Genomic DNA, 18,419 nt, shown 5'->3' with positions numbered 1-18,419 from the left:
GGGTTCATATATTTACACTTGCCAGTTCTGATCCCTGTTTTGTGGTTGGTTAAAATGATCCTGTAGATTACATTGAAATACTGTATATAGATCTATAACAGTTTTTCTTCACATTGCTTAAGTATCCAAGCCCAAATTGAAATGTGAGAACATTTACTTTATTAATGCTTTTTTTTTTGCTTCTCACAGATATGTTCTTGATCTTAATGCCTTTTAATAGCTTTTGAAAGGAGCTTATTAAGAGATACATTTCAAAACAATAAATGTAGCTGTTTCAGTCAGCTGATGAAGAGATCCAGATCCACAAGGGTTTTATATCTTTGAGATGCAGACTTTTGTACAGTTAGCAAAATGTTATGCATTCAAAAGCATAGTAATTCAAAGACTGTCAGTATTTTAAGAGATCAACTTGTCTCTTTAAAAGTTTAACTCAACACTTAGGTATTGTGCACACAATTTAGACTGCCATCCACTCCTCTTCAATTTTTTTTATTACTGTGACATACATATGAATACAATTGTAAAGGATTAGAGCATTTGTGATGTTGGTAAGCATTCACATTTCTAGAGTCAGAAGAAATGTGTTCCAATGTGCATTTCATTGAGTCTTAGAGATGAAAATCTTCTTGCCATTAAATTTACACAACTCCTCTGCCTAAAGATCTTAAAGAAAATCTGTCTCTGTCCTTTTATGTCCACATGCCATACCAAAAAAGAATGTGACCTTCATGATGGTTTATTTGGAAAATATCTCTTGGTTCAGCACAGAATTAGGTTGTACAGAAATGTGATGAAAATTCTTCCAACACTAACACAAGATAACGTAACAATTACTCTGATTTTGTCCCAGCAGGAGAGAAATGGAACCGCAGGGCATGTTTATTTGTACAACAGACCACATACTGCCTTGTTTAGAAAGTTTAAGGAAATCATAATCTGACACTAAGACTATATTAAAGTCCTGTTTCAGCTGAGAATGATAAACTAGCTAGTCATAAAATTCAAAATACTGTTTAAGAAGAATTAGTATGTCTGATTGAAGTGACCACTTGTACTGAATTACTGCATAATAAAATAGAGAAGTGGGGAAAAAGCTTTTTTCCCTCCAAGAAGATGGAGTTAATCAATTTGTGGCTGCTCTGTTTTTCCTTTGCTCTGATTGCTGAATGAGCTACCCTGTCAGGTCAGGCCTTGCAAGTATTTATTCACTTTATCCATAGCTTTCTGTGAGCAAATTATTGGCTTTCTGATTACTTTCTGATACTGGTGTGCTCTGACTACCTACAAACTGAAGATTTTATCATACTGTAACCTGAAGGAATCAAAATACCTATGGTGTTGCTAGGTTTGAGGAATTGCTTGACCATTCTGTTGCATCCATTAACCTTCTATCTGTAACACAGATAGTGTGTTCTAAAGTCTGACATATTTAAGATACTTTTGCATTTTGATCTTGGTATTCTCATCTGGACTAAAGGAGTGCATCCTCCTTTCCAGGTGCTTTCCTCTATACTTATTGCCATACTGCTTCATTCATCCTAATGACTTTATCCACAAGCCTTTTTACACCAACAAACTGATATTAACAGATTACCTGGAACATCCTGAATTTACTGCATCTCTAAGAAATGAGTTTGAAATCCTGTTTCACCTTCCAATAAGGCTGGTGTTCAGCTTTGGAGTTGTTACAAGAAATACAGTGTCAGCAGTTGAAGTTAAATGCAGAGCCTTGATTACATCTAATTAGTAGTAATGTGTCTCTATAGAAATGAAATACTTATTTGTGTTGGTTTTACACCCTAAATGGAACACAATATGGAATCTTTGTTGACCCATACTCATGGATTTATATTTATTTGCTAAACTAATCAGAAATTATGTGGTTTACCAGAAAAATGTGGTTGAGGAAATAGTTTCAGATGTGCATTTCCATTCAATTACTGAGAACAACCAAAAAGTGTATGTTGGTTGAGCATAATCAGAGTAAATATTTTTTCAGGATTCATTCATTTGGAATCCAGGTTACAACACTGGATAAAATAATTTAAGAGCTGCTTGGGTATTTTGGACTGGAAAATCTTTTTATTTGTACAGGAAGTATTTTTCAGTCACATGCAATGGCTGGACAAAAGTAACAAATGTGTAACGCCGAGCTGAATTAAAGTGACCGGGTCATTCAGGTCCTGTTGGAGGGGGTGTTTGTGAGGTTTTTTAAAATGTGATTCATTAAAGAGCTCTGATGTGCATTTACAGTGAGCGTCTAAAACTGTGCCAATTGGTTCACAATTAGAATAAATATTTGTTCAGGTTTCATTCTTTTGGGACTGAGGTTAGAACATTCAGTGAAAATATTCAATGGCACTTCTTATTAAACTAAACCAGGTACAAGTGTGTGGGAGGTAGTAAGAAAAGGACTAGAAAACTCCGTTTGGTGTTCCAGGCACTTCTTAATTTATACCAAAAAAATGCCAAGCCCCTCAAGTAGGCAAGAAGGCAGCTGGAACACTAAGAGAAAACATTCTACACTTTAAATTTTTAGCTGTTAATTTTTTCAGATGTAAATGGGTACAGTAATTACTTTCTCCATCAGCAGACCATTTGCTCACTCTGCCAAACCGAGGTTTCATGGCTCGGGTGCTGGGTTGTGCTAGAATGGCAGTGACTACACCTGGCCATGGATGTGGGTGAGGAGAGGCAAGTCGGACTTTTTGTCACATGCCAAGGAGCAGGAGGGGTGAGCGGGCCACATGGGGACACAGGAAGATGCATTTGCCTGCCTGAACAACCCTCAGTGCTCAAGCATCTCCTTCATGTCTTCACAAGAAAAGGGCAGTGGGCTGGAGGGCAGGGATGTTCTGGATCTGGATTCAGGTGATATTTGATATCTCAGTGAGTTAATTGTTAGGGATTGGCACAACTTACGTTAGTGTTGAATTAGGTTGACCTATGGCTTCTTTTAAAGCATTAAAAAAAAATGCATTTAGGAACACATTGCCTTACTAATTAATCCCTTCTATTTGCACATCTGTTCTTTGTATTATGCTATCACCTGCTTTTGGTTGTAATGCCTTTCCTTATTCTTCTTAACCATGTCAGTCTGAAAGATAGCATAAAGCATACATAATAGTATCAAGGATTTGGAAACACTGAGCTCAGTGCATCAAAGTTAATTGCAACATACAGGAATGGTCAGTCTAATGATAGTAACGTCCAGAAGGAATGGTGAAAATGCTCTGGAGAAAATAGGTTCTACATTTCTTTTCTCTAATTCCAAAATATATGAAAAAAACCAGGGGTTTTAACAGTTGTGAAGTAATATGTGATGTTGCTTGGAAGCTGCTAACTGTTTCAAAAGATTCATTCAACAAATATCACACTTTACTATGCTCCCCCAAAAAATTGTTAAAGTGAAATATTACAACTTTGGTTCTTGTTATTTCAACGTAACATTGATAGGGCTATTGTTCATTTTTAATAGCTAAATCCATACATATTTATTTGGCTGCTTTAATTTGGGATCAATAGGTAATCTTATCTTAGGAATTTCTGCTACATAGCTGATGGCACTAGTTTAGAAGCTTTCTAATCATGCTGACCTTTTAGATCATGCCTACTTAAGTCAGCATTTTCAAAGTCACCTAATCTACTTACCTGTAGTGAAGTTCTGTCTCCTTTGATTTTGATTTTGATTTTGTTTTTTCCATTTCATAGTACAGGATTAAGATTTCACCTATGGGCTATAAGTTTGTGGTATATTTTTCAGACATGTCAAACAAATGTCATTCCATTAATAGATGCAATATAGGCTCAGCATTCTTGGCACCTGAGTTGAACTTTGGATCAAATTTTGCAGATGTTTGAAGGAGATAAAGTTCTGCATCTGCTCAGAATCAGCAGGAAGGGCTCCATACAAATGCTGACCTTTGCATATTTTAACCAGCTGCTCAAAGTTCAATCAATGATCATGTAGCATTGATTTTTTTTCTCCCTGCACTACCCTATATCCTACTATTCCATATTTCTATAACACCTCTGTCTCTTTTTTCTAAGCATCCAACCTTAGCATCAGCTGTTGTTAACATATTGTCAAGTGTATTACTGTCACTACCAAAATATTTTCAGCATTTACTGCCTTCAATTTAATGCATGCAAATTTCATTGGAATTCTAGTAATAATCCAGTACACTGATATGACCAGTTATAACTCTTTTTGTTAATCCACACAAAATTCTGTTTTGGTTTTTGGTTTTTTAATTGACATAGATTTCCTCTATTTTAGAAATGCTTGTTTTGTTTTATAGTTACTAGAACTGCCAAGGCAAGTAATTAATTTTGCTGCAGGAATTCTTAAAAGTCTTTAAGATGTCTATCATGAGCTCTTATAATGTTAATGTGGGTGATCTTCTTATGTGTCAACAGAAATCAGACTGTGCAAGCTATGCTGCTTTATCTAGGTAAAGCTTGGGCAGGAATAGCATGAATGCCATTTTGGAGTCATGCTTATTAGATTTATATCCCCTTTGCTATTTTAATATTTCACACAGCAAACATTGTCAGTAAAATTTAGTACACAGATAAAAGCATTTGCTCTGTCTTTTACCCCTTGCAGGGTAAATTTTACCGTCTGATCAACAAAAGTTCAGGAACAGGCACAAGTTATTTGTTTATTTATTTATTTATTTACGATTTGGTATCAGAAAAAGATTTAGAAATAGAGTGTGAAATGATAAAAAATTATCCAAATGGGCACTGAGCCACAAGAAGTCCTATCTTCTCTTTCATACTGTACAGTAGCTATTAGTTATGTTTGGAATAATGCTTCTATTGCACTTTTCACAACAAAGCTATATCACAGCTAAAGTAAGTATTAGTATTAAAAATTCATCAGATTTGCTTCACTTTGATCTCTCTTTTTAAAAATACTGATTTTTCAATTAGATGCTTAAATATATTTGAAAATATAACAACAGAAGCCAGCCTGAAGTACAATAAAAAATTAAATGTCTTCTTTCAATGCATTTTTGCTACACAAATCCACAAGATCAAATACTAAGGCCGTATTTCTGGCACACACATAAAAACGACCACATAATGCACACCCAGGTGCTTATTGGTGAACTGTGCTCCCAAGTGCTCTGAACAAATTCCAAATAGCAGATAAGGTTCAGCTCCAGCAGCTGCAGTGGTTGCTGCTCCATATGTCTGCCAGATGCTATCATCCCTCTGCTGCTCCTCTGCTGCCATAGTTCCCAGCTCAGCAGACTAACTAACTTACAGACTAATTAACTCACCAACTATTATTCCAGTGGTGCACTTTCTGAGGAGAGAAGAGACACCCATGCAGCCAGCCCCTGGCAGGGAAGCAAGGCAGGTACCAGCATAAGGACCCAAGGCTACATTTATCTAGAACTGCAAATCAGAGCCCTACATTGAAGTTCAGGCAGCTTGAATATGCCTGCCACACGTTAGCACAAACCTGTGCTCTATGGCTTGCAGTGGCTTGAAAGGAAGAGGAAAAGCAAACCTTTTAAAAGTAAAGTGCAGCAAAAATGTCTGTGTAGAAACTGTCTTGTGTTTTGAAGTTGATGAGTTCTGGATCAAAAGAACATGCCGAGCGAGCCAGATTTGGACCCCAATCGTACAGGATAAGTCTTTCTCTTTGGAGATTTCATACTCTTTTAGGGTTGATTTCTTTCGGACCATTTCTTATTTTGGTGGCCTTTTTGGGGCCACTGACCAGGGGGCTGGTGTTCTTGGTCGATGATTTTGGGGCCCCACTCCTACCACTGCGTCCTGAATTGTGGTTCTTACTGCGGGCTGTTCGCAGCTTTTGTTCTTGCAGTCTCTGTTCCCACCTCTGTAGAAACACACAAAACAAAGAGGGTGAGTTACAGAAAGATATTACCACAAATAATTGCACCTTAATCAAAGCTGCCCTGAACCCTTGACACTAGTGCTGCTCTGCATGGTTTTATGCTCTGTCCTGCAGGGTCATTCATCTCAACACGTTACAGCTGTCTGTAGGGGAAACCTGACATATGCTCTTGTGTGGGGCAATTTCCACAATACCAACTGATGAAAATACACAACCACACATCTCAAGTGCATGCAGATGCCTCATGCCTTTTCAGAAATCCAGGAGAGCTGGCACCATGCCATCAAAAAGACAGGGTCTGCACACCAGGACTACTTTGCAAACCGATTCTTTGCTCTATCACTGAACCTGCTACTTGAATTTTCCCCAGAAAAGTCTGCAGAAAGCAGGCAATATTTTCACAATATATATTTAAACACAAGAAGCCAGAAAGGAAGGTGGTATGTACTTTCCCTTTCTGCTTTTCCCTGAGCTATAGAGGTCTGGGACTGAAAGAACTAAAAGAAGCAGGCAGAGAACAGAGGTGGCTGCTGAAACCACAGAATGTTGGGAGTAGCAGTAGCACAGTTGTGATGAATGCACCTGCAGCTTTATTCAGCATCATCCCCGAGGAATTTTGAAATGCAGATAGATCAATGAGCACACCAAAATTAATTGCTGTCAGATTTCCAAACCCAAAAGCGCAGCAGTTAGAAAACAGGTTTTTATAATGATGTTAAATGGTTGTGTGCTCCAAACTACGGAGAGATCCACAAGGCTGCAGTCTTTCACCTCTAGGAACAGAAATACTACTTAAGGAAAGCAAGGCAGATAACAGAACTTAGAAGGGGTCTCACCTTGTTCCTCTAAAAATGAACTTTCTCTTCTGAAACTCCCAAAGGCAGGGACTTTCCTCAGAGATCAGAGCAAGACAGTTTTTTCTACAGCTTTAATCTTACGTATTTCTGGCCTGACCCTTGTGCTATTCAGACTTTTTCCTGGCTAGAGAAGAGATCAGCTGTGTTGTGGTTATGTTAACAGATGTCTTTAGTGGTCCACAGAAGGTTCAGAACATTAATTTTCAGTAGTAACTCAAAAGCTGGATGCAAGTCTTCAGAGATGAATGATGGACATTTAAATGAAGTCACTGTGAAACCTAGCTCCATACTGGCCATATCTATATAGTCAGGGTCATTATATGCATCTTCATTTAAAAAAAAGCTATCAGCAAGTATTTATGTGTGTCCCACTCAAAAATGTTTGCATTGGGATTTAATTTATGAAGCTATTAATATCAGATGTAATGACACATGCTTTGAGCAGAATTTTGTTTGGCACTCATGCATCTTTTTGACAGTCTGGAAATGAACATCCAAACAGGTTTCAAGACACAAGTAGAAATGACAGAGCAGTGGGAGAAGGCCACTAAAATATGTAGTGTGCCAGTAACAGGCCAATTAGTTGACAGCTAAGGCACTTCAAGAGTCCTGGTCATATGCCAGTGTTCTCCTAATCCCACGTGGTATCATCATCAACTGCAGTTTTTTTAAATTTAAAGCTTGTTTCCTTTTCCACACATAAATTTTACATGAGTAAGTGAGGAGAAAAGGGAATGATAAAAGCATCAAATACAATTTCCTGCAAGAAGCTGGTCTGTAAGCTAAAATCTTTTGCTGATGGAAACATGCACCTTTTTTCCTCTATCAATTGCCAATCAGCCCATAATTAAAATGAATACCCATACATGCCCTTAATGTTCTGAAACCTTTCCTGAATTGCAGAAATTATTTTCTTCCACCTCTAAAGTGTGAGGAAGAATCAGATATTGTCCTGAGCCAGGCTTTCTCTCCATTATAAAGAGATTTACAGGCAGGGACTGATAGCAAGTCCTACTCTGTAGACCCAAGAGGCAGGGGCACCTGTTGCTCCTGTCCCTCATGTCTCTGTAGGATAGACTCTTCCTTCCAGTGTTCCCTGAAAAGGGAAAGGGGATGCCAAATACTTTCAGTGGGTCTTTAGTGGGAAGTAGATGGTGAGAATATGTTTTGGGCCTGCAAACTTTAATTCAGCAAAGCTCATTTATTCAACACAGTGGATGCCAACTTCCTCCTTAGCTAATGTGCAATATACTCTCATCTGCATATCACCCATCTGACAATTACTTGCCTTAGCAACGATTGGAATTCCCAGAGTCATTATTGGAATAACCCAGAGTTCACACAAAGATCATCCAACTGTCCTATTTAGGGACAGTTTGTGGAAAAAATACAAATGCAGTTTCAGAGTCTGTAAAATGCAAGACTAAAATACTCAAATTTTCACTTCCACTTATGTGAAGTTATGGGGTATGAAAATGTTGAAGTGACAATAATAATACCCAGAGGAGTTAATGATATTGGAAAGTCAGGCAAGTTATTCAGTGCTGAAGTAGAACAAAGGTGTTGAACTTTTTATCAAGTATATCATCATTCTTCTCTATAGTTGTATTTACCTTAAATCTTTTGTTTAGTTGGTCCTTCCATTTTTCAACTAGACACCCATCAAGAAGCATCAACCTGAAAATTAAGATAGAAACAGAAATTACAAGTATTTCTGGGTTTGATTCCTGAGATGTTGTTCCAGATGATTTAACACAGACTGAGGTTGAAATGCACTAGCAGGTTCTAGTACTCACAGTTGCTGTGTATGGGACAATAGGAACAAAAATATTTTTCTTCATCTCTAAATGCTTTCTAATGGATTTCTAAACATTTATACTGCCCCCTCTGAAATTCTATTCTTAACTTTGTAAAAACAGAAAATAATTTTCTAAAGAAATCAAATTTACAGCTAAAACTGCAGCATCAGGCTAGTATTGAGAAAACCTGTAGAGCACTTTGTCCTCACCTGCAGCTGTTCTGCAGGGAACAATTGTCCTGTCTTGATCACTGTTAAAAAATGATGGGTTGGATAACATCCCATGAAACTGTTTACATAGGTATGTACATATATTTTTACTTATGCCTACCATATGTTTCTCTGTGTGTACAGAAGAGTAGTTTAAATGTATTTTACTTTTGAATTAAAAAAAAAAACAAAACTCAACTATGTTTCACGTGCACCAATTAATACAGCTCAGCTGACAAATGGTAAGACATTATCTGATCACAGCAGGTTGCTAGTGGATGAGGATTATATAGGGTAGCAGGACCTAACTCTCCAGTTTCCATGAACAGATGTTGCTGCTCATACCAGTTCAAAAAGAGTACAAAGCCCTGCCACCACACTATGCATTCATTTTGCCCAAATGTGAAAGGACTACAGATGGTGCAAGCCCCAGAGAGTCAAGCTGACACACATCCTCTCTTCCTTCTAAAGAGACACCAGAGAATTGACATATAGGGCTGCAGTTAAACCCACATCATGGTGAATGAAACCACAGCAGGGTATACAGATCATGCAGCTTCTGTTCAGGTCAAATTATTGAGCAAGACCCTAACCTGCTGATGGGCAATATGTGTTTAACTGTTGGCTTCAGTGAAGTTTCCACCCATTTTGCCTCTGATGTTTTAAAAAGCTACTGTAACTCAAAACCTCCTGTTTGAATGCCACTAAGTTCAACAGGAAGCACATATAATTGTTTATGTTTCTTTTTTCAAATCCATTTTAGTATGCTATTTGAAATTTAAAACCTCAGTGACCTTTAAAATCCATCACACAATATTTAGTGAATGGTGGTTTTTTCCACAGTAATGGAGAAGCAGATTGCAATCTTTTACTTTTGAAACCTCCACACCCTTGATAGCCTCCTGAAGGTCATCTCCAACAAAGCTCTGTAGCTCAGAGCTCCTCAATCATAATCTTGGTCCTTCTACATGACTCAGAGTGCATATTCCTGAGATGGCTAACACAAGTAAAGGGCTCTAAATTAACCTTTGTGAAGTGCTTCCAGATCTGGAGGAGCAAGGTGCTGTGTAATAATAAGATACCATGCCTTCTAGCTGACAAAGAAAAAGTGAAGGTAATAAGGTATCAGATGGCAACTTTTAGGAACAACACCTATAAACCACTTTTAAGATAACAATATAACCATTACAATCAACATTGAAAATACGGATATGGGCCACCAAGATCTGCATGTAGGTGTTCTATTGTCCCCACAAGTGGGCATGTTCAATTAACAGCTGTATCACTGTACACAAAACCAGGCTGCACGTTTTGGGAAGAGCCTTACCTCTGACTCACAGCACGGAGCCACACGTACCTACCAGGACACAGCCTGTCCTCTTGGCATCTGATGCTACTGGTACAGTTGGGGTGATAAGGGGAAGGGAATGTCCCCTTCTGCCTCAAGAACCGAGAAAGAGCAGGGACTTGTGATTCATCACTCTCTCCACTCCAGACCAGCATGCTAAATTTTTTCCATGCTTGGGGCTAGGCTGACTTCCAGATGAAAGGTCAGGTTAAGTTAGTTTTGTTTTGCCTTTTAATCGTAGAGCAGGACTGGCAAGCTGCTCTCTGAGAGTATTTACTTTTCATTTACAATCAGGGAGGCAGAGCTCCAATGGCCACAGCATTGGTTAGTCTCAGTAGAGCTGTGGGGTCACAAACACCTCATAGATGGCACCTATCTGAAGTGTGGATAGGCTGGGGGACAAGGCCTTGCTCTGTCTCCAGCAGCTCCACAGACAGTAGATGTGTTACCATCTCCTGTCCCCTTCCCTGGGATCAGTGATGCAGAATTATGTCCTCCACATGGTTCTGCCAACCTACAGAACCCCCACCTACAGCCACTACCAGGCTTGTAGAATACAAAGCAGTTCAAACTTATGGAAAGCAGTCCTGGAGAGACACTTCTGAACAGCTGGAGGTGCCTGATCTGCTGCACGATGCATTAAGGAACATGCTGTCAGCACAGGTCACCTAATGCCACCAGAGTTCGTGCTCCATGTGTGAGGCAGGTTTTGTAAACACCACATCATGGCACAGAGCTGAGGGTGATTAAGTGGAAAAAAGCTCACCGAGAAGGTAACTGAAACATATTGGCATATATCCCTGGCCTGTATCAGGAACAGCATCACCAGCAGGTCCAAGGAAGTGATTCTGCCCCTGTACTCAGTGCTGGTGAGGCCACACCTCGAGTACTGTGTCCAGTTCTGGGCCCCTCAGTTTAGGAAAGATATCGAGGTCCTAGAGCAGGTCCAAAGGAGGGCAACCAGGCTGGTGAAGGGACTCCAGCACAGGCCCTATGAGGAGAGGCTGAGGGAGCTGGGGCTGTTCAGCCTGAAGAAGAGGTGGTTCAGGGGAGACCTCATCACTCTCTACAACTCCCTGAAAGGAGGGTGTAGCCAGGTGGGGGTTGGTCTCTTTTCCCAGGCAACCCTCAGCAAGACAAGAGGGCACAAGAGGTCTCAAGTTGTGCCGGGGGAGGTTTAGGTTGGACATTAGAAAGAATTTCTTTACGCAGAGGGTGATCAAGCATTGGAATGGGCTGCCCTGGGAAGTGGTGGATTCTCCGTCCCTGGAGATATTTAAAAAGAGGCTGGATGTGGCACTCAGTGCCATAGTCTAGTAACCACAGTGGTGGGTCAAGGGTTGGACTTGATGATCTCTGAGGTCCCTTCCAACCCAGCCAATTCTATGATTCTATGATTCTATGATACGTGAATTATCCTAAGAAAAACTATCAACAAAACATGTTTATGCTTTGCTGGCCCTCCTTTCTGTGTATCAGAGCTATCTATTCCATTTTTCTGCACCACATGGCCAGGGCTCACCTTGAGCGCCATTCATAGCACATGATGAGAACATCCTGCTTGGGCTGAAGAGGAGGACACTGGCAGGAGGAATTTGTAAGAAGAGGCACTTGAGACTGAGGAATTGGTGTTGAAGACTTGAGTATGTCTTTGACTTCCACCACAGTCGTTATCTCGTTGCAGTTCCCTCTTTCTACGCTTTTTACTTTAGCATGAATGACTGCAATTAAAAAAACAGAGGCGTGAGAACAACAAACAGTCTTAGAAATTCAAACACATCTCAAAACCAAATAAAATGTGCTAAATTGAAAGCTGTTTTTTCGGCTGTGAAACTAGAACTACTTCTTCATGTGTGGGCACATACAGTGGCTTACAATAACAGAGGCCTGATCCCTATTTGGTTTTCAGTAGGGCTGTTGACAACTGTGAAATTAAACATGTGCTTAAATCTTTGCCAGATCAGGCCAAGTGATCTTGCCTGGAATCACACACACAAACAGCTCCTTTGACTCAGACTTGAACAACCCACATACATCGGACCCATTCCATAGCCACATCCAGCTATTTCCAATTAAGTAAAGAATCACTTATCCCACAGTTAGCATGAATCCGGTCTTTTCAGTAATAAAAGCCTCCATGAAGGCTTAGGGGAGACCTAATTATGATGTTCCAGTACTTAAAGGGCATCTACAAAGAAGATGGAGACTCCCTATTTACAAGGAGTCACAAGATCAGGGGCAATGCACATAAGTTGCTCCTGGCAAGATTCCTTTAGAACACAAGAGGAAAATCTTTCACTATGAGGACAGTCAGCCATTGGAATGGTCTCCTGGGGAAATGGTGGATTCCCCCACTTTGGAAAGTTTTAAGTCACAGCTTGATGGGGTGCTGAGACAAATATAAACAATAATATTAGAAGGGTTGGACCAGAAGATCCTCAAGGTCCCTTCCAACCTGACATTCTATGATTCTGAAAACAATTTCCCTATAGGTTGTATACAGGAATAAAAGTCTTTTTTTAAGTATAAGAAATCAGTAGACCAAAAGGAAGAGTCTTAGGACTGTAGTGATTGACTCGGTTTATACTTTTTCTTCATCTTTTGCCCCTGGATTATCCATCAATATTAAGATCCTCACATAAAACAGGCTCTGAAACAGGTTCTTCTGACTATGAATATACAAACATTCATATTTTTACCTTTAGCTGAGGAAAACTGCATGTCTGCATGGATGCAAGAAAGATGATTCTTGGCTAACTTTGCACCTGCAAACCCCGGCGGTACCTACTACTGCAGCATTTCAAGCATTCTCTCTTGGGAGAAGTATCAAACCAGAGAAAGGAAGCACAGTTTTAACACAAAGGATGCTGTCTCTAGGAAATGTCAAAATAGGAAAGGGTCCAATTATAAGACTGTAACAAAATTATCCAGCTAAAGCAGCACAAACTGTGTATGTATCTGACACAGGGTGGTGAGCCTTCAGCAACACTGCCCCTCACAGCCACCGGGTGAAAAGCCTTCAGGTGAGACTACAAATATACGGATTTTCTTGTTTTCTTCACCCAAAGAAAAAAAAATCAGCAATTTCAATGCAGTCTGGGGTTTATGTGTTAATTTTATTGGGGCATGTGTAACAGCCAGAAAAACCCATGAGGGATTTCAGTTTGAGAGACTTTCTAGTAAGTAAATCCATTTTCAAGTCTGACTGAGAGCAACCTTTGACCAGCTGGAAATACAGTGTGTCTGTAAATATTATTTCAAAGAATTTCAGAAAAACTTTTGTTTGTAACTTGTTGTGCCTTGTCTTGTTTCTCAATGACATCTGAACACGTCTATTTATTTCAGAGGAGACTGAATAAAAGCCTACCAGTCTAAAACAAAAACTTGATTTCACAAATTCAATGGAATTAAATTTTGGACCCAAACCTACAGTTTTTAGTTAAGCAACAACATTGCAGTTACTGGAATCAGAGTTTGTGTGGCTAACATCTGTCTTTCATTTTAGAATATAAAATAGTAATTTTATATTACTACTTTTTCATATATCTCAGACAACTGTGGAAGTTCATTGTCCCACCTGAACATACCACTGTGTTGTTCTGTGATGGATTAAGGAACTATACAAAAAGAATCTATGACATAAATGGACCAAAACGCTCTGACAAAAAAAGTGTACAATGATCTAAAGTTAGATGTTCAGCATGATTATTCCCAACAAACTGAGGGCTGGATTTTTTTCCCCTGAATTAACAAAGAGGCAAATAACTACAAACTTGATTTAGTATCAGACAAAGAGGAACTGGATTGATATAATAATCCTATTGCATAAGAGGTTCAAGAAACAACTTTTCTCTGAGAAAGAGCCCATAAAATACAAAAGACCACAATCTGCATATTAAATTCACGGTTAACAGGGATATCCTATTGACACTGCAGATATTCTATGTGGTAATTATCTAACCTTAGTTAGATACCTTCCTGACTCCCAGCAGCAGAAAACCAGAGGGATGGGGGTGAAGCCAAGGGGGAAGAGAGGTGCTTACTTGTATTCCCACTATGTCATGCAACATATCATAAAACTATTGGTAAACTCCTTGACTGGCTGCTGCAAATTATCACTGAATTATCTCTGACGATTCCACACGAGAAGAAATCCTGTCTAGTAAGTAAAAGAGTATAAGCATTTCTAAGTTACAACTTTTTACCTTGATCCAGCTTTGTTCCCATTTACAAGATTTATTCAGGTGGCAAATCTCTCCTAATTCCACCTGCTGGATGAAAACAGGAGCTGGCCAAGCAGCGCATGGCAATGGTCTCATGAGCTGCAATTGCAGATACTAAACTGACCTTTACAGAAGAAAGCACCTTTTCTGCAGGGCAACCTATTGATCCCAGGGCATATTCCTGACTTTTCACTGCTTCTATCAGAAACGCACCATCACCTGTGCAATGACTATTGCTGCCCACACCGCCTGGGTGGGATTCAGAAGAGGAAGGAGGAGGAGCCCTCTGTCAAAAGCCCACTTGGAAAGGATGGGGTGCAGAGGTGTCCTCACACTGCGCTTGGCGGACAGGGCCTGGTGTGGGTGCAGCACCCACACAGAGCTGCCTGCCTCACGGGAGGTGCAGAAAGGGAGTGGGACAGGCAAAGTGAAGCATTTCCCTCAGCCCCCCTGCACTTACTGTAGCTGTAGTTCTTGGCCAGGTAGGTCGACAGCGTAGGCTTTGTCTTTTTGCACCGGCATCGCTCTTCAAAGGAAGAGAAGGGGAAATGGTTGAGGGGTGTCAGAGGGGGCCTGGCTCCAGGGAGGGGGAGACGAGGGGGGATGCCCGAGGCTCACCCTGGCCGCGGCTCTTGCAGTTGGGCTCCAGGGGTCTCTCCGGCACCATCACGCCCTGCGTGAAGTCCGTCCACTTGACATCTGCAAACAGAGGCGCGGCGGGGAAGGAAAGCTGTCGGGGAGAAGCTCCCAGGGGCAAGGGTGGGGGGGGATGCCGCCGCCCCTCGCCCGGGGCGCCCCGCAGGGGTAGTGAGGGTCCGCCCTACCGCCGTCCCCGGGGCGCTCACCCTCCGGCAGGTCGGTGACGATGGCCTCGGGGGAGATGCAGACGCCGCGATCGTAGACGGGGAGGTCGTCGCAGGCCAGGCTCTCGGGCCAGCTGTGGTTGTAGCGGCGCATAATGGGCTCGCAGCCGTCGCGGGCGCGCTGGCAGACGGAGCGGCACGGCTTGATGGGGTCGTAGAGGAACTCCAGGGTGCAGATAGGGGCGTACATGGCGCAGAGGAAGAAGGAGAGGACCGGGCTGCAGCCGGTGGCCACCAGCTCCTCGTATTGCTCGATGGCGAGAACGGCGTTTTCCTGGGTGCTGTGGTGGAGGTGGTTGGGCATGCGGGTGATGTTCCAGGGCATGGAGCGGCACATGGGGATGCGCACCGCCTCGCACGGCGCGCCCTGCGCCCGCGGGCTCACCCGCAGCCACAGGGACACCGCCACCAAGGCGCGCAGCATCCTCCTCCTTCTTATCCGCCGCCTCCCCGTGGGTCGCGGCGGCCGAAGGGCGCGGAGCGGGACGAGGGGTCCGGAGCGGGGTGCGGAACGGGGTGCGGAGCAGGGGTGCCTCCCGGCCCCGGCTAAAGTCAAGTCGCGGGAGCCGCCGAGCCGACAGCCATGGACATCGCGGGACGTCATTTATACCGGTGGCACGAGTGACGTGGGGCCGATCGCGCACCCTTGGCAGCACCGCTCCTCCGAGGGGGGGTCGAGGAGGGAGAGGAGGGGGGAGGAGAAGGTGAAGGGGCGGTGGTAGTAAGAAGATGTGTGTGCGTGTGTGTGTGTTTTGCTGTGCAGGCACGGTGACATCACCTCCACCCCGTTTAATCCCCCAGCGACATCACTGCGTCTCTCCTCCGCGGCTCCAGCTCTGCTTCAGTTTTCATCTGTGTCATAAATTCCTCCAGGTGGAAAGCGAGGTGGGGGGGAAGATACGCAAACCCAAACCACACTCATCTGCCGGGGGGCTGCGAGCTTCGACGCGGGAAAGGAGGAGGAGGGGGCGGGAGGGAGGGACGCGGGAGCCGCGACCAGAGCCCCCCCTTCCCTCGGTCTGAACTTTAAGCTGTATTTTCCCAAGGGACACGGAGCAGAAACTTTTTACGTGCTTGGAGGAGCTGTTCCCTTAGCCTCCAGGAGGCTGCAGAGTTACCTCCGTGAGCTCGGCACGGACGGCGAAACGCTTGAGGAGAGCGGGAAAGTCTCTCACTCTTTGCCCGGTTTGCTCTGGACGGGGGATGCGGCGGAGACCGGACCCAGGCGGGAGCGGGCGGCGGGTCCGGTGCGGGCTGCTCTGCGGGCAGCCACCACCCCCCGTGCTGTGCTACCCCTCCGCCTCTGGACCCCACCCCACAACCTCCCCCCCGCCATCGCATCTGCAAATGGGTGGGAGAAGGAGTTTCAGGCGTTTCCAAAGCTTTTTTTCTTTTTAATTTTTTTTTCCTTGGTGCTCCCCGGACAGACGCCCCTGATGCAGGAGCAAGGAGCTCTCCCTCTCCCCTCCTCTGCTCCCCCGTGCAGTCCCTGTGCACGTAAATGTCCTTTAGGCTTTTCCTCTATTGGGGGCAAATGATGCACCCCAGTCTTTGAGGGACTCGATGGAGAAAAAAAAGATTAAGTCAGTGCCGGGTTATTGCAGTGGCTTGGGAAAACCCCACCGTGGATCGGAGTTAGAAGTACCTGCCCTGGCAAGGTACTGTGGTCACCCATGCTTCCCCCCTCCTGGGCCCAGCAGGCCTGGGTGCCACAGCGCAACTGCGGGGCAGATCCCCCTCCCTCTTTGTGTGAGGAAGGATCGCCCAGAGCGGAGAGTGAACAGCGGCTGAGAGACCTGAGAGTGGGGTGGGAGATGAAGGGGTGTATGTGCTCGCTGATACGGTCTGTGGGGAGCCACCGGCAAGGAAGAAGTTAATTCCTCTCTCGGCATTAACATTAAAGCAGCTTCACCAGGTGGTCCCCTTCCTGTTCGTGTATCCCCTCCCTCCCAAAGCCCACACAGAGCACCCAGAACTACCCCAAGGTTACGGGGGGGTGGGGGAAAGAATCATAGAATTGGCTGGGTTGGAAGGGACCTCAGAAATCATCAAGTCCAACTCTTGATCCACTACCGCTGCAATTACTAGACCATGGCACTGAGTGCCACATCCAGTCTCTTTTTAAATATCTCCAGGGATGGAGAATCCACCACTTCCCGGGGAAGCCCATTCCAATGCCTGATCACCCTCTCGGTAAAGAAATTCTTTCTAATGTCTCAACCTAAAAGAGAGAGCGAGAGTCACAGCCGTCCGTCCTCTCACCACCTCCTGCTCCCTCATCCCGCCTGCATGCAGCAGAAATCGCCTCTCCCCGCTGAGGTGATGCCGGTTTGGAGGCGGGACGCCCCCGCCCACCCCCACCCACCCCCCCTCCCGCGGCGCAGGCCTGCCCGCCCGCCCGCCTGCCTGCGCGCCGTGCGGTGCGGCCGTGCGCGGAGCGGGGCGCAGAGCATGGCGCAGGTGGCGGCCGGGCGGCGGCTGCCAAGGCCGGGGCTGCCGGGGCTCCCGGGGTCGGGGCTGCTGTTGCTGCTCCTGGGAGGCCTCCTGCTGTGGAGCGGCGGGGCGGCGGGGGCCGGGGCCGAGCCGTGCCAGGCGCCGCGGCAGTGGGAAGGGCGCACGGTGACCTACGATCACAGCACGGGCCGTAACACCCGCGCCGCCGTCTCCTACGACGGCCCCAACCAGCGCCTCCGTATCCTGGAGGAGAGGAAGGCCCTTATCCCCTGCAAGAAGTAGGTGTCCGGCGGTGGGACCCCGCGACGGGGCTGGGCCGGGCCGGGCCGGGCCGGGCCGGGCGGGGCGGGGCGGAGATGGTCGGCGCAGAGCCCGGACGAGGCTCCCGGAGGGGGTTGTGTGGGAGGATGCGGAGGGGAGGGAGATGGGGAGGGGGCGACTCTGGACCCCCGGCGTTGCAGAGCGGCACCTGCCCTGCCTGAGGCCCGGGGAGCAGCTGCGGGGGGGCGGCTGCTGGCAAAGATCGGCAGTAAAGCACCTGCCACCGACATGACATCTATCCGTGCTCCGTGTAGATTATGTCATCTATATCTATATATCTATATCTATCATCTATCTATATCATCTATATCATCTATATCATCTATCAATCTATCTATATATATATGTCTGTATCTATCTATATCATCCGTATGTAGATATCAATCATATATTATATATAATATATGTTACATATTATATATTACATATAATATATTGTATATATTATATATTATGTATTGTGTATCGTG

At 44.2% G+C, this 18,419-nt stretch overlaps 2 protein-coding genes across 2 annotated transcripts in view; one reads left to right on the top strand and one right to left on the bottom strand.

The window, feature by feature from the left end:
• Positions 1-5,137: 5,137 nt before the first annotated feature.
• On the bottom strand, positions 5,138-15,844 carry SFRP4 (secreted frizzled related protein 4). The gene is made up of 6 exons (XM_071736016.1): positions 15,157-15,844; positions 14,930-15,010; positions 14,772-14,837; positions 11,611-11,809; positions 8,346-8,409; positions 5,138-5,857 (listed from the first exon to the last, which is right to left on the bottom strand). The coding sequence occupies exons 1-6, from the start codon at positions 15,776-15,778 to the stop codon at positions 5,669-5,671; spliced, it is 1,221 nt and encodes a 406-aa protein (XP_071592117.1). The 5' UTR covers positions 15,779-15,844; the 3' UTR covers positions 5,138-5,668.
• A 1,751-nt stretch (positions 15,845-17,595) lies between these two features.
• The window catches only part of EPDR1 (ependymin related 1), a 32,995-nt gene continuing 32,171 nt past the window's right edge, over positions 17,596-18,419 (top strand). The window contains exon 1 of the mRNA XM_071736015.1: positions 17,596-17,906. Coding sequence (XP_071592116.1) covers positions 17,626-17,906 — 281 coding nt within the window. The 5' untranslated portion in view covers positions 17,596-17,625. The remainder of the gene's footprint in view (positions 17,907-18,419) is intronic.

This window comes from Heliangelus exortis, chromosome 2 (genome assembly GCF_036169615.1).
Source record: "Heliangelus exortis chromosome 2, bHelExo1.hap1, whole genome shotgun sequence".
NCBI classification, from domain to species: domain Eukaryota; kingdom Metazoa; phylum Chordata; class Aves; order Apodiformes; family Trochilidae; genus Heliangelus; species Heliangelus exortis.
The sequence above is the reverse complement of the archived record's forward strand: the minus strand, read 5'-3'. Positions and strand labels throughout refer to the sequence as shown.